General features: G+C 38.8%; 1 protein-coding gene across 1 annotated transcript in view; it reads left to right on the plus strand.

Annotated features, from left to right (window-relative positions):
* Positions 1-13548, plus strand: part of EPSTI1 (epithelial stromal interaction 1 (breast)) — a 220995-nt gene that overhangs the window by 41417 nt on the left and 166030 nt on the right. The window contains exon 5 of the mRNA XM_006884612.1: positions 487-570. Coding sequence (XP_006884674.1) covers positions 487-570 — 84 coding nt within the window. The remainder of the gene's footprint in view (positions 1-486; positions 571-13548) is intronic.

Below are 13548 nucleotides of genomic sequence, written 5' to 3' on the forward strand. Positions count from 1 at the left end.
AGTGATTGCAACAATGGACTTGAGCATGTCAGAGATCATGAAGATGGTGCAGGATAGGGCAAGGTTCAGCTCTGTTGTACACAGTTGCTGTGAATTGTACTTAAACTTGTCAGCACCTAACAACAACAGTGAACTCCATAATTAGGACAAATGGTGCAACTACCCTTCACCCAGCTGTGAAAGAAAGAAAGGCAGGGAGAAAAATGGTAAAGGGAGAAAGAGAAAAAAAGGAAGAGATAGATAGACATTTCAATGGAGGAGGAAAAGCAAAGACAGAAATTTCCTAATTTCATGGGCAAGAGATGCATGTAGCCTGACCATCCTCTGTGATATAAAGAGCTGATAATCATGTAACAACCTGTAATCATGGTGAGGTAGAGCACAGATAATACTGTCATTTACCTTTAATCATAATTTTGTGTTCCAGAGATTCAGACTGAAAAATGGTAACTGTTTTTTGTCTTCTGTAATCTCAATGCAATTTAGCTAAAGAGAGAAGAATCTGTTAGAATCAGGAAGGAAGCTGAGGAAGCGGAAATCCAGAAAATGAAGGCAATTCAGAGAGAGAAGGTAAGATGCCTGGGAGAATGATCAGCTAACATCCATTGAGTGATTAGTAGATGCTGTTTCTCTCTGCAGTGAGATTGTTCCTGCATCCTTCGCACTCCTGCTGGCCCCACGAACTCCATAGCTTTCCAGTGGATTATTTTTCACAACTACTCCAAGGCTACCCAGCCAGTAAGCAGAACCTAGACCAGCTGGTCTGAGCTGCGGCTCTTGGTCACTACATTTTCTTATGTCTTAGGTGAATCTCAGCCGACTCAACGACACATAACAACAACAGGTGAATGATCAAGGTAGTGCCTGTTTCAGCTAGAAGGCAAAGTGCTAAGTAACAACAGCAATTGGTAATGCATTGCCATACTTTATCTAAACACTCCAGAGTACATGTGACATAGTCACACTTGCCTCTTTTCTACTGATAAAAGAATGAGCACGTGTGTGCATTTTGGTATTAATGACATGATCTGTTCTAAACCTCTAAAGTGATTTTTTAATTTTTAGATTTGATACTCTTTCTAGAGCTTGAGAGAAATGTTTTTAAAATGCTCACCTGACAGAGAAGAAAAAGAATGAGGTGTTCTAGTCTTACTCCTGCTTTATTTCCCACCAAGTTCAAAGGTCTGATAGGTTTTAGGCCTCGGTGTTTGGGGAGGGGGTTTACTCATGATACTGATTGTCACAGATGATACCACAGCCTCTGTAAGCCAGGGAAACACATTAATTCCTCCCATTTCTCTTCTGCTTCTCCCTTTTCTTTCTTCTCTTTATCTTTTGATTATTCAGTGTTTGTCAGAATGTAAACTAGGCTGGCAACCCACCGTTATTTTCACCCACATGGAATGCACAAAGGTTTATGAGTCGGCCCTCCCCAGGAGCTCTCTAGCCTGCTGGCTGCGAGAGCAGGCTGGTTAGCTTTACTTAGAAATGTCGTGGTCTTCTGTGTGACCTAAGACACGCTCGCACCCCTGTCTGAGTCCATCTGTAAAATGAATTTCTAAGATCCACTGTTTGTCTCCCAAGGTCATAAGCATCTCGGCTGTAGAGATGTAGGCTCTGCATTTGCAAGTGAGGATCCATGAATAAAATCTATAATAAAATTCTAGAGATTAAACCAAGATTATAGAAACTTCATTTACTAAATGTAATTCAGCAATCTGTTTATTATTTATTGACTATTACACTCTTAATTGAAAAGATTTTATTTATTGCAGTAGCCTAAACACAATTTTTTTTCTTTCCATTTTTCTTTTTCTGCTTCTCTTATTCCTCATTCTTTTATTCCAAGTCTTCCTGCACCCACTTTCTCCTTCACAAGGAGCTCCACATATTGTCCTTGTGATTGTTTTTGAGATGCTGTCTTCTCAGAGCAGGTCTTTCTGCATCTCATATGCACAAAGGCAATGATCCCATCAGCCCTAGGGACTGTAGTCAGAGGCTTGTACACCAAGATGAATTATTGACTTGCAACTTCCTATTCTGAAAATTCTTCGTTAGGTGTCGTTTAACACCCCAAACAACTTGTTCTTGGATTATTTATAGCTTCATGGATCAAATGATGTATGTTATCCGGTCAGTGGCTGAAAATACTGTTTTTAACATTTCATAATAGCACATTCCCACCCTCTTTCCAAGTGATAACATAGTAGTAGACAACAAATGCAGAAATACTTTTTATTTTGAGTGAAATTAAGAAATCTTATTAGTTTATATACATTCATAGATATTTTTGTTTCATGACAATTGTGTTAGTTAATGTAATTCATCACAATGTCTAGTCAACCCCTTCTTTTTTTTTTCAGTCAATCTCTTAGTGTGTATTACCTTCCTTTCACCCAACTTAACACTGATTTTTACTTCTCCTTCCTGTCTTTCCATTCATCTTATCCCTCTTAAAATTGTTTCTGTCGACATGTACACTTTCCTCGGCTTTTTATATTAATAGTCTTAGACCATTATTGTCCTCTTGTGACTGACTTAAGTAATTCAGAATAGTTTTCTCTGGATTCATCAATGTTGTCCAATATTTCATGAACTCTTGATAGTTTTTAGGACTGCATAGTACTCCATTGTTTTAAGGTATCATAGTTTCTTTAGCCATTTGCCCACTGATGGACACTTGGGTTGTTTCTGGTTTTTTGTCATTGTAAATAATGTCACAGTGAGACTAGGTTTGTGCATGTCAGTTTGTGTCACAGCCCTTGGTAGTTTGGGGTGCATATCTAGTACTGATTTTGCTGGGGAGCTCTGATGGCCTAATGGGTAAAGAGTTGTGCTGCCAACACAAAGCCAGACAGTTCAGTTCAGCTCTACCAGATGTTATTCAGGAGAAAAATAGGCCATCTTCCATGAGATTTGCAGCCTCTGAAAGCCTCCTTGAGGGTCCACTATGAATAAGTTCTAACTTGAAGGCAATGAGTGAGTGAGTGGGAATGATGGGTTAAGTGGTGTTTCTATTACCAACATAACAAAGGAAGCACCAAACTGCCTTCCATAGTGGTTATACCAATTTATATTATTTATTGACTATTATACTTTTAATGGAAAAGATTTTATTGCAGTAGCCTAAACACTCAGAAACCTAGATTGGACTGAGTTCTCTAATGGATGACTGGAAAGCTTGTTTGTGCAAATATGCCCACAAATGAAAAGTAGGGTGAAAGAGTAGAAATGTCAAAAACCAGATGCTCTCCAACTTCTAGCATGACAGCCCGAAGTAGACCTGTGATCCATAGGGTTTTCAAGGGCTAATTTTTTGGAAGTTTATTGCCAAACCTTTCTTGTAGTGTGGCTCTGGGTGGACAGAGGCTTTTGGTTAGCAATTGAGCACTCAACCATTTCCACCATCCATGACTCCAGTTAAAATGTTGACGATATTAATTTAATTGTATGTGAGTCATGGAGATTCCATATGTGCAGGTAGAACTGTACCATAGAGGGTCTGATGTTCTGACCTTTCAGAAGTAGATCCAAAGCCTATTGGAGGTGTTTTGTAGTGGATTCAAGCTTCCAACCATTTAGTTAGTAGTCAAACATTCAACTCTTTCCACAACCTAATGGCTTCTAAGTTGATATAGAAATTCAAACCAAACCCTCTTGTTTCCTTTAAGCTTCTGATCCATAATGACCCCTTATCAGGTTTCCAGGCTATAAATCTTTATAGAATGAATCTGTCCATTTTTCTTCCTTGGAACAGCTGACAGATTCAAACCACTGACCTTTCAGTTAACAGCCCAGTATGTAACACATTATGCCACTCTGGCTCTTTAGTTGGTTTATAGAACCTTACTATGCAAATGTGATCCTTGGACTGCCATCCTTGGTACAATCTGGGAGTGAGTTGGGGATAGAGACTTAGAAATATCACTGCAGACCTTCTGAATTCAGAATCTGTGTTTAACAGGGGATTCTTGTGCGTGTAAAATCTTGAGGAGCACTAACCCACACTGTCTCCTGAGAGAGAACAGCTCACCCTGGCTTTCTGTCAGACTTGATCTCTCTGGCTGCCTGTCCTGTACTGCCACCATGACCTAGCCCTTCTCTGGTTAAACTGCCATGACTTTTCTTCTTGTAACCCTTTAGGGGTTACAAGGGGTCTATGTAAACCCTTTAGGCCTTGGTGTCAGCTAAAAGAAAAATGGATGTTAAAGTATCTAGAAGTGGCCCACTTCACATTGCCAGTGTGAAAATGGCAAGGGAAGTGACAATAATAACTGTGTTTATGGAGCATTTATTCTTTAGAATGCATAATAAATGCACAGGGACACCAGCCAGTAAAACACCATCTTCCTCCCTGGACAGGGGCTGCTGCTTAGAATCTTTGAGCCAAGTAAAATCCAAGTAGCCTGTTGCTAGCTTGGCTGTTGTAGCTCAGACCATAACTCATCCTGCCCCCTAGGGTTCACTTTCCAGATAGGATCACCAGAGTGGACACTGTATCTTAACCAGAATGGCCTACCATTGGTGTATCTGCCATTGAACAATGCATAGTGTGAGAGGAGAAGGAATTGGATTTCCTGTCAGTATTTGCAGCTATTCTTTGAATCTTTAATGTGCAGGAGGGAGGCCAGTCCTTTAGCATCTGCTCATGTCAGTGGGGCCCAAGAGAGCTGATCCTATGAGCAAAGGGGGAAATTGGAGAGGGTACCAGAATGCTTCAGCCATGGTGTAATTGGAACTGACTTAATGGTACTTAACAGTGGTGACTCCACAAATGTCAAGATCCTGATCCTTAGAATCTGTTAATATGGTACATGGCCAAGGGGAATTAAGTTTGTAGATGGAGACTGTTAGTCACCTGACCTTAAAACATAAAAAGACAAATATGGCATAATGCCACTGTTATAAAAGAGAACTGACATGATTAGATATTATTGTTACGACAGGAATCCAGAACGAAGGTAGCATAATGGAGTGGACCTGGGGGGAGGGATTGAATAACAATAAAATAATTTTTTCTTTTACTTTTCAAAAAGAAAAGCTAATTGGGGGAGGGGTGGGCCGGGAGAAAAGTGCAACAGTGAATTAAAAGAAATCCAAAGTCTCTGTAAACTTTCATGAACATCAGCTTAAAAAAAATTATGGAAACAGCCCAAATGTCCAATTGCAATGGAATGGATTGAAAAATTATGGTACATTCAGACGATGGAATACTACACAGCATGCAGGAGAAATGATTTTGCAAATCACTACCAAACTTAGGAGGAACTAGAGAGTATTTTGCTAAGTAAACTAACTCAGACTCATAAGGAGAAATATTGTATAAAACCATTATTGTAGAATAGTATAAGAATTGAAGTGGGGGGAACATGGGTGAGGATGGAGAGCATTAATCATAAGGTCTCACAATTTGATGAGTAGAGGGAGGGTGGTGGTGAAGAAAGTGGGAAAAACAATGTATACAAACTTTGTAAACAAACCAATATAAAATAAAAATTAAAAAAAAAATAGAGACTTAAGATTGTATTTGCTGAGAAAGGTCAATGTGATCATAAAAGGGCTCTTGAGAAGAGCGAACTGGGGTTGGGGGTGGGGTGGGCGGGGAGAAAAGTTCAATAATGAGTGAATGGAAATCCAAAATCTCTGTAAACGGTCACTGGAATTAATTTAAAAAAAAATAGAGGAGGGCTCTTGAAATTAGAAAATGAAAATAGAAGAGGTGAATCAGACAGTAGATAGAACTGAATCTGTCTTACTGCCTTTGAGGTTGGAGGAAAGGGCCACAGGCCAAAGAATATGAAAGAGCTTCTCTCCTCTAGAGCCTTCAGAAGGAACACAGCTTCTTGGTTTTCATCCTAACTTCTGATATAACAAATGTGTGTTGTTGTTGTAAGTCACTAAGTTTGTGGTAGTTTGTTACAGAAGTAATAGGAAGTAAAATAACACATGTGATGAGTGAACTAACTCAATCTCATGAGGACAAATACTGAATAAGATCAGGGGAGAGGGGAAATGACAAGGGCTCAGAGTTTGGTGGGCAGAGGGAGTGGGTGAAGAATTAAGAAAGATCCAGTGGGGACCTGAAAAGACGAGGGTGATAGTGGGAGTAAATCAGTGGTAATTAATTTTATAAAGCACATTGCATGGGAATGATCGTATGAAACACAATGTGAATGAAGAAATGTGTGAAACATATATAAATGAAACATAATGTATACAAATTTTGTATGCAAATAAATAGAAAATAAAAATAAAGTTTTAAAAAATGATGTACTAATTTCTTCTATTGCTAATTGTTGTTAGGTGCCATCAAGTTTAGTTCAACTCATAGTTACCAGAGATGAACAACAGATCTGAATCCTGTTGACCCTTTGTCATCATCACACTTCCTGACACTTTATAGCCCATTGTGGCAGTCACTGTGTCAATCCACTTGGTCAAAGGTCGTCTTCTCCTTTGCTGACCCTTCACCTTTTTGAGCATCATGTCCCTCTCCAAGAAATAGCCCCTCCTAGCAACATGCTTTAAGTACGTGAGGCAAAGCCTCATCATCTTTGCCTCCAAAGAACACTCTGGCTGCACCTTTTCCAAGACATATTTGTCAGTTGTGTTTGGGGAGAAAATCGTTCTAATGTGTACAACACTTGTGTGTCAGTTTGCTGTGCCGAGATAATTTGTGGGTTGCTGGGATACTGAAAGCTTTGCCACTAGAGTGTCAAATGCCACAATGGTTATTCATAGTTTTAGTAGAGCTCCCAAATTAAGATAGAATAGGAAGCAAGATTGGCCATCTCTTCTAAAGTAACCTCTGAAAACCCTATGGACAGTAGAAAAATGCAGAGTTCTTCTAGAAATCTGTAAAATTGAGAAAATGTTTTATTTTCTAAAATATAATAGTTGTGGTGTTATTGATGTTGTATACTGTAGAGTCAGAAATGATCCATAGTTGACCCTTCGACGGGTTTTCAGAGGTAGTTAATTGCATGGGAGGAGAATGCCTATCCTTGTCCCTTGGAGAAGCTGGTGGATTTGAACCACATGTCTTCATGATTGCAGCACAGCTTCTTGCTACATCAGAAGAAAAAAAAATATTTTTCAGTATTTTTTAAAATATATTTTGCAATACATTCCCCCCTCCTTGAAGTCAGCACGGTACACTAGCTGTAAGTACTTCCATTAGGGCTGAGTCTGGCAGCATAAACAGCCATGCTTTTCATAAATCCTCACAGCAAGCCTTTAGTGCTACAGGAGACAATTCCACCACAGTTTCCCCTCAAAATGAATTTGGTGAGTTAAGTAATGATGTGTTTTTACAGACTTTCACAATACTCTCAAACTTTGCAGAGCTTTCAGTTCTATCTCAAAGACACTTCTTATTGAATCTATTTATCTTTTTAAAATAAAATTTTTATTTTATACTGGTTTACTTACGAAGTTTGTATTCATTGTTTTTCACATCAGATAATTCCCATTTCCTTTACCCACCCCTCCTTCTACCCATCAAATTGTGTGTCCCTGGGATTACTCCCTGCCCATCCACACCCCTCTGCTCCTAACCCCCCCTTGGGGAGGTTATCTATTTCTAAAATAATGGTCTTATACTGTATTTGTCCTTCTGAGTCTGAGTTAGTTCATTTAGCATGATGCTTTCCAGTCCCTCCCACGTTAGATAGTGATTTACAAAATTGCTGCTCCTGCGTGCTGCATAGTGTTACATTATGTGAATGTACCATAATTTCTCAATCAAATCCATTCGATTGTGGTTGGATATTTGGTCTGTTTCCGTGTTTTTACGATGGTGAACAACACTGCTATGGATTCTGAGGCTCCGTCTAACATACTTTGGACATGTTGTGAGGAGAGACCGGTCCTTGGAGAGGGACATCATGCTTGGGAGGGTGGAGGGACAGCGCAGGAGGGAAGGCCCTCTATGAGGTGGATTGATTCAGTCACTGGGATAATCAGGATGGGAGTGTCAGAAACAGTGCGATTGGCACAGGACAGAGCAGAGTTTAGGCCTGTTGTACATAGGGTCACTATGAGTTGCAAGTGACTCGATGGCACATAACAACAACATGAACATTGATGTACAAGTCTCTGTTTGTGCCTCAGCTCTCATTTTCTCAGGGTATATTTCCAACAGTGGAATAGCTGGGTCATATGGAATTTCGATGTTCAGCTTTTTGAGAAAGCACCAAACTGCCTTCCAAAGTGGTTGTACCATTGTACAGTGTATAAGTGTTCCTATCTCCCCATATCCTCTCCAATATTTATTACTTACTGTCCTGTTAAACTTTGTCACTGCTACCGGAGTGAGATAGTAAGTATCTCATTGTGGTTTTGCTTTGCATCTCTCTTATTGCCAGTGGTTTTGAGTATTTCTACATGTGTCTGTTGGCCATCCAGGTATCCTCGTCTGTGAAAAGTCTTTCCATGTCTTTTGTCCATTTTGTAATTGTGTTATCAGTCTTTTTCTTGTGAAGGTTCTGTAGATTCCTATAAACTTTCGATATGAGACCATTGTCTGAAATGTTATTGTCAAATGTTTTTTTCCCACTCAGTAGGTATTCTTTTCCCTCTGTTAGAAAATGTTTTTTACATGCACAGGGATTTAATCTTTACAAAGTCCCATTCATCAGTTTTATCCTCTCCATATTGAGCATTTCTGGTTGTGTTCGGCAGTCTCTTTATACCATAGAGTAGGCAGCTTAAGCTTGATTCCAGTTTCTCTGTTATGAACTTTATGGTTTTGGGCTTTACTTCTTCCAGTTCTCTTGATCTACCTTGAGGTGGTTTTTGTGTATGGTGTGAGATGTGGATCCTGGTTCAGCTTTCTGCAGGTGGCAGTCAGCTTTCCCAGCACCATTTGTTGAAGAGGTTGTCATTTCCCCATTTGATAGCTTTGATTTCCTTGTCTAATATCAGTTAACCATTGGAGCTGGGTCCATTTCTAGGTTCTTAATTCTGTTCGATTGGTCCATGTGCCTGTCATTGTACCAGTACCATGCTGTTTGGTTACTACTACTGTGTATTGGGTTTGAGGTCAGGGAGTACTATGCCTTCCATTTAATATTTGTTTTTCAGAAGTGCATTGCTTATTCGAGGTCTCTTGCCTTTTCAAATAAACTTGACAATTTCCATTTAGATCTCCTTGAAAAAAATTAATTTGGTATCTGAATTGGGGTTACATTGAACATGCAGATTGCTTTTGGCAGGTCATTTTATTAATTTTATTCTGCCTTTGATCTATGTGTGTTGGAAATGATGCAATGTGTTAAATGCTTGGCTGCTAATTTGGAAGGTTAGAAGTTTGTAACTACCAGATACATCATGGGAGAAAAACATAGGATTCTGATTCTGTAAAGATTCAAAATCTTGGATACTCTATGGGACAGTTCAACTCTGTCCTCTGTGATTGCTATGAATTGAAATTGACTTGACAGCAATGGATTTTTTCGACATAGCTTATTAATGCTTTAATTTGGTTCTATCAGAATCTGGGATATTATAAATTTCTTCCTCCCCCTCCCCATGGAGAAGAGATTCAGAAAGCTCAGGAAACCAGTTAAAGATAGATCATAGGATGATGAATGACAGACATATGAAGAATTTGTGCGTGCCAAAGTCATTGAGACACAGGAAGTCATGATGTCTTATGAAAACATTGAGATCAGTTGTTACTTTGATTACTACAAAAGGAACTAGAAATGAACTAGTAGAAAATAAGGTGTGTATAGAAAACAAGGAATGTTAGAGACCTCTAGAAACTTAAAAGTAAAGGATACTTAATTCTTTAAGGATCCAAACTTGTTGTTATTTTATTTCCAGGAGATAATTAGTACCAATAACTAAAGAATAATTTCAAGGGTAAAACTCAACAATGAGAAAATAATTTAAATATTTTTAAAAATCAAATGGCAAAAATGTCCATTTCTGAAAGCTTTCAAGAAACATCAATGTTTCTCTGAAATAGAATTCATATATCATGCATTCCTTTAGGAAAAAAATGTGTGCACAGTTAGCCTCTGAATGTTCAAATCTGGTTGGATTCTACTGAAATAGTAATGCTGGAATACTCAACCTGTATTTAAAAATGTAGGGCAAGATTTAAAGGACTGGATCTTCTTTTCTCTGTGCTTTATTTTTCTTATGTGTAAAATGAGCGTGATAATAATGATACTACTCATGAGACAGGTAGAATTGAAAGACACAGTCCAGCACTAAGCACTTCCTAAAAGGCTGTAATCTAATGTTAAACATGAAGAAGCACTTTCACAGGATCTTATTTGACTCTCTTGCTCACATTGCAAATAAGATAGAGAGCAGATTATTGTTATTTTACTTATGAATTGTTGTTGTTGTGTGCCATCTAGTGAGAACCAACCCATAACTGACCCTCTAGTGGGTTTTCAGAGACAATCACACAGGAGATTGTCCACCTTTTTCCCATTGAGCAGCTGTTGAATTTGACCTGTGCATCTTTGAGATTATAGTGCAGCTTCTTACTGCTAGACCACCAGAGCTCCCAAATGGATGGGTTTAATTCTTTCATTTAGACTAATGCCATATGGATGATATTGCTGGATTAAAAACAAGTATGGCTTTTTTTTTTGCTTTACCCAGTTTCTGAGTATTTGAAGGTGTTGTTCCTTGATATTTCAGGCCATCCCTGATGACTAAAATCCTGCCTGATTCTCTTCCTTTCTTCTCCTTTAATTTCATCTCATCTCATCTCATCTCATTGTTGTTAGATGCCCTGAAGTTGACTGCCACTATGACTCTTAGTGACCCTATGAAGGACAGATTGGAACCAGGCTTTTTTGTACTCTATCCTCACTATCTCTCCCAGGTTTGAGCCCATTGTTACAGTCACTGTGTCAATCCATCTCCTTGAGAGTCTTCTCTTCCCCAGCCTTTCCCAGCATGATGTCCTTTCCCAGCAACTGGCCTCTCCTGACAACAGTCCAAGAGTGTATGAGATAAAATTTCATCATTCTTGTCTCTAAAGAGTACCCTGTTTGTAATTCCTCCAAGATAAATTTGTTTTTTCGGAGTCCGTGGTGTACTCAGTAATCTTTGCCACAATTCAAAGACATCAATTCTTCAGTCCTCCTTATTCATTGATCAACTTTCAGATGAACACAAAACAATTGAAAATACTATGACTTAGATCAAGCTCACCTTAGTCTTTAAACTGACATCATTGCTCTTTAGCACTTTGGAGAGGCACCGTGACAGAAACTTTTCCCAGTGTAGCATGTGTTTTGATTTCTTGACTTCTTTTGCTATGGGTGTTGAATATGAATCCAAGTAAGATGTAATTATTGACAGCTTCAGCCTTTCTTCATCTATCATAATGTTGTCTCTTGGTTCAAAAGTGTGGCATTTGTTTTCTTGATGTTGAGATGTAATCGATATTAAAGATTGATTGTCATCTTTGATCATCTCCAGCAAGTGCTTCAAGTCACCTTTGTTTTTGCAAGCAAGATTATTCCATCTGCGTAATGCAGGCTGTTGATGAGTCTTCCTCTAATTTTGATGCCATGTTCTTCTTCATGTAATCCAGTTTCACGAATGATTTGCTCGTCATACAGACAGAATATGTATGGAGAAAAGATACAATCCTGACACATCTTTCTTGATTTTAAATCACACATTGTTCTCTTGTTCAGTTTTAACAACTGCTTCTTGATCTGTGAATAGATTTCTGAATAAGCACAAAGAGAAGAAGACCCTTAACCAGATGAATTAGCACAGTGACTGCTGCAATAGGCTCGTGTATGTCAGAAATGATGAGGATGGAACAGGATAGGACAGGGTTCAGATCTGTTATTCAGAAGGTTGCTATGAGTCCTCCTTGACTCGACAGCACCTAAACAACAATGAAGTTTTCTACTATCCTCACTTTTTTTTTAAATTTTATTGGTTTTAATGAACATTTACAGAGACTTTGGGTCTTCACTCATTCATTGTTGTACTGTTTTCTCCACCCTCATCCCCAGTTCGTTCTTCTTCCCCCCCCCACAATGTCTGTTTTAATTGTCCAATTGCCACAGTGCTTGTCAAAGCCAGTTCTGATTAATCTCCTTTGTCAGTGTGTCCTTTGCCATTCCCTATCACTCCTCCCTGAGGGAGACTTCACCCTGATTCATAAGGAAAAGGGGATGGCGTATTCTCTTAGCTACTTCCTGCTGAAAAGGGACGCTGTGGGTTTCAGGGTGAAGGTCTTCTCTCACTACTCTAAAGGGCCGCCTTGGCAGCAGGAAACACATAGACTATTATGGAGATTGATTTTGGAATTTAGATGCACTGTTATCAATTGTATCCTCACTTTTTTCTGTTATCCATAATTTATTATGAGTCACACAGCCAAGTGCCTTTGCATTGTCAATAAAACACCAGTACACATCTTTCTGGTATTCTCTGCTTTCAGCCAAGATCACCTGACATCAGTAATGATATACTTAGTTCAACAATTTCTTCTGAATCCAGCTTGAATTTTTGTCAGGTCCCTATCAATACCCTGTTCCAATTGCCTATGAATAATCAAGGATTTCCAGATTGTATTTGATCACCTTTTTCAGAAATAGAAACATATATGGATATTTTTCAGTAAATTAGCCAGTTAACTGTCTTCCAAATTTCTTGGCACAGGCTAGTACACATGTTGAAGGCTGCATCTGTTTGCTGAGACATATCAAGTGGTATTCTATCAATTCTTGGGGCCTTATTTTTTGCAAATGCCTTTAGTGTAGCTTGAACTTCTTCCTTCATTTCTTTCTTGACCATACGATTCTTCCTGGAATGGTTCAGTGTCCACCAGTTATTTTTGGTACAATGATTACGTGTAGTCCTTCCATCTTCTTTTGATGTTTTTTACACCATTCAAGATTTTGCTTCTTCAGAATTGCAACTTGAGGCTTGAATTTATTCTTCAGCTCTTTCCACTTGAGAAATACTGAACATATTCTTTCCTTTAGGTTTTCTAATTCCAGCTCTTTGTACCTTTCATTACAATACTTTGTTTTGTCTTTTCAAGCTATCCTTTGAATTCTTCTGTTCATCTCTTTTACTTCGGCATTTCTTCCCTTTCTTTTAGACTTGCTACGTTTTCAGAGTCTCTTCTGATATTCATGTTAAGTTGCCAGCCCAAATTGCCAGTTGCTGCAAGGGATAAAGATAGACAATCTGTTCATGTATAGTTTACATCCTCTGAAATCCTGCTGTATGGTCAGCAATGAGTTGGTTTTAACTTGAAAACAATGAGGTTTTTTTATATCCATATATCTAGATCTATCTAATCTATATCATCAACATCTTTAGCTATAGCTATTGTTGTTGTTATGTGTCGTCGAGTCATTTGCAACTCATAGTGGCCCTTTGTACAACAGCCCTAAACTCTGTTCTGTCCTGTGCCAATTGCACCGTCTCTGATACACCCATTCTGAGTACCCCAGTCACTGAATCAATCTACCTCATAGAGGGCCTTCCCCTCCTGTGCTGTCCCTCCACCCTCCCAAGCATGATGTCCATCTCTAAGGACTGGTC

Source organism: Elephantulus edwardii, unplaced genomic scaffold, assembly GCF_000299155.1.
Source record: "Elephantulus edwardii isolate Elephantulus edwardi_28Jun2011 unplaced genomic scaffold, EleEdw1.0 scaffold00036, whole genome shotgun sequence".
In the NCBI taxonomy this organism is placed as follows: Eukaryota; Metazoa; Chordata; class Mammalia; order Macroscelidea; family Macroscelididae; genus Elephantulus; species Elephantulus edwardii.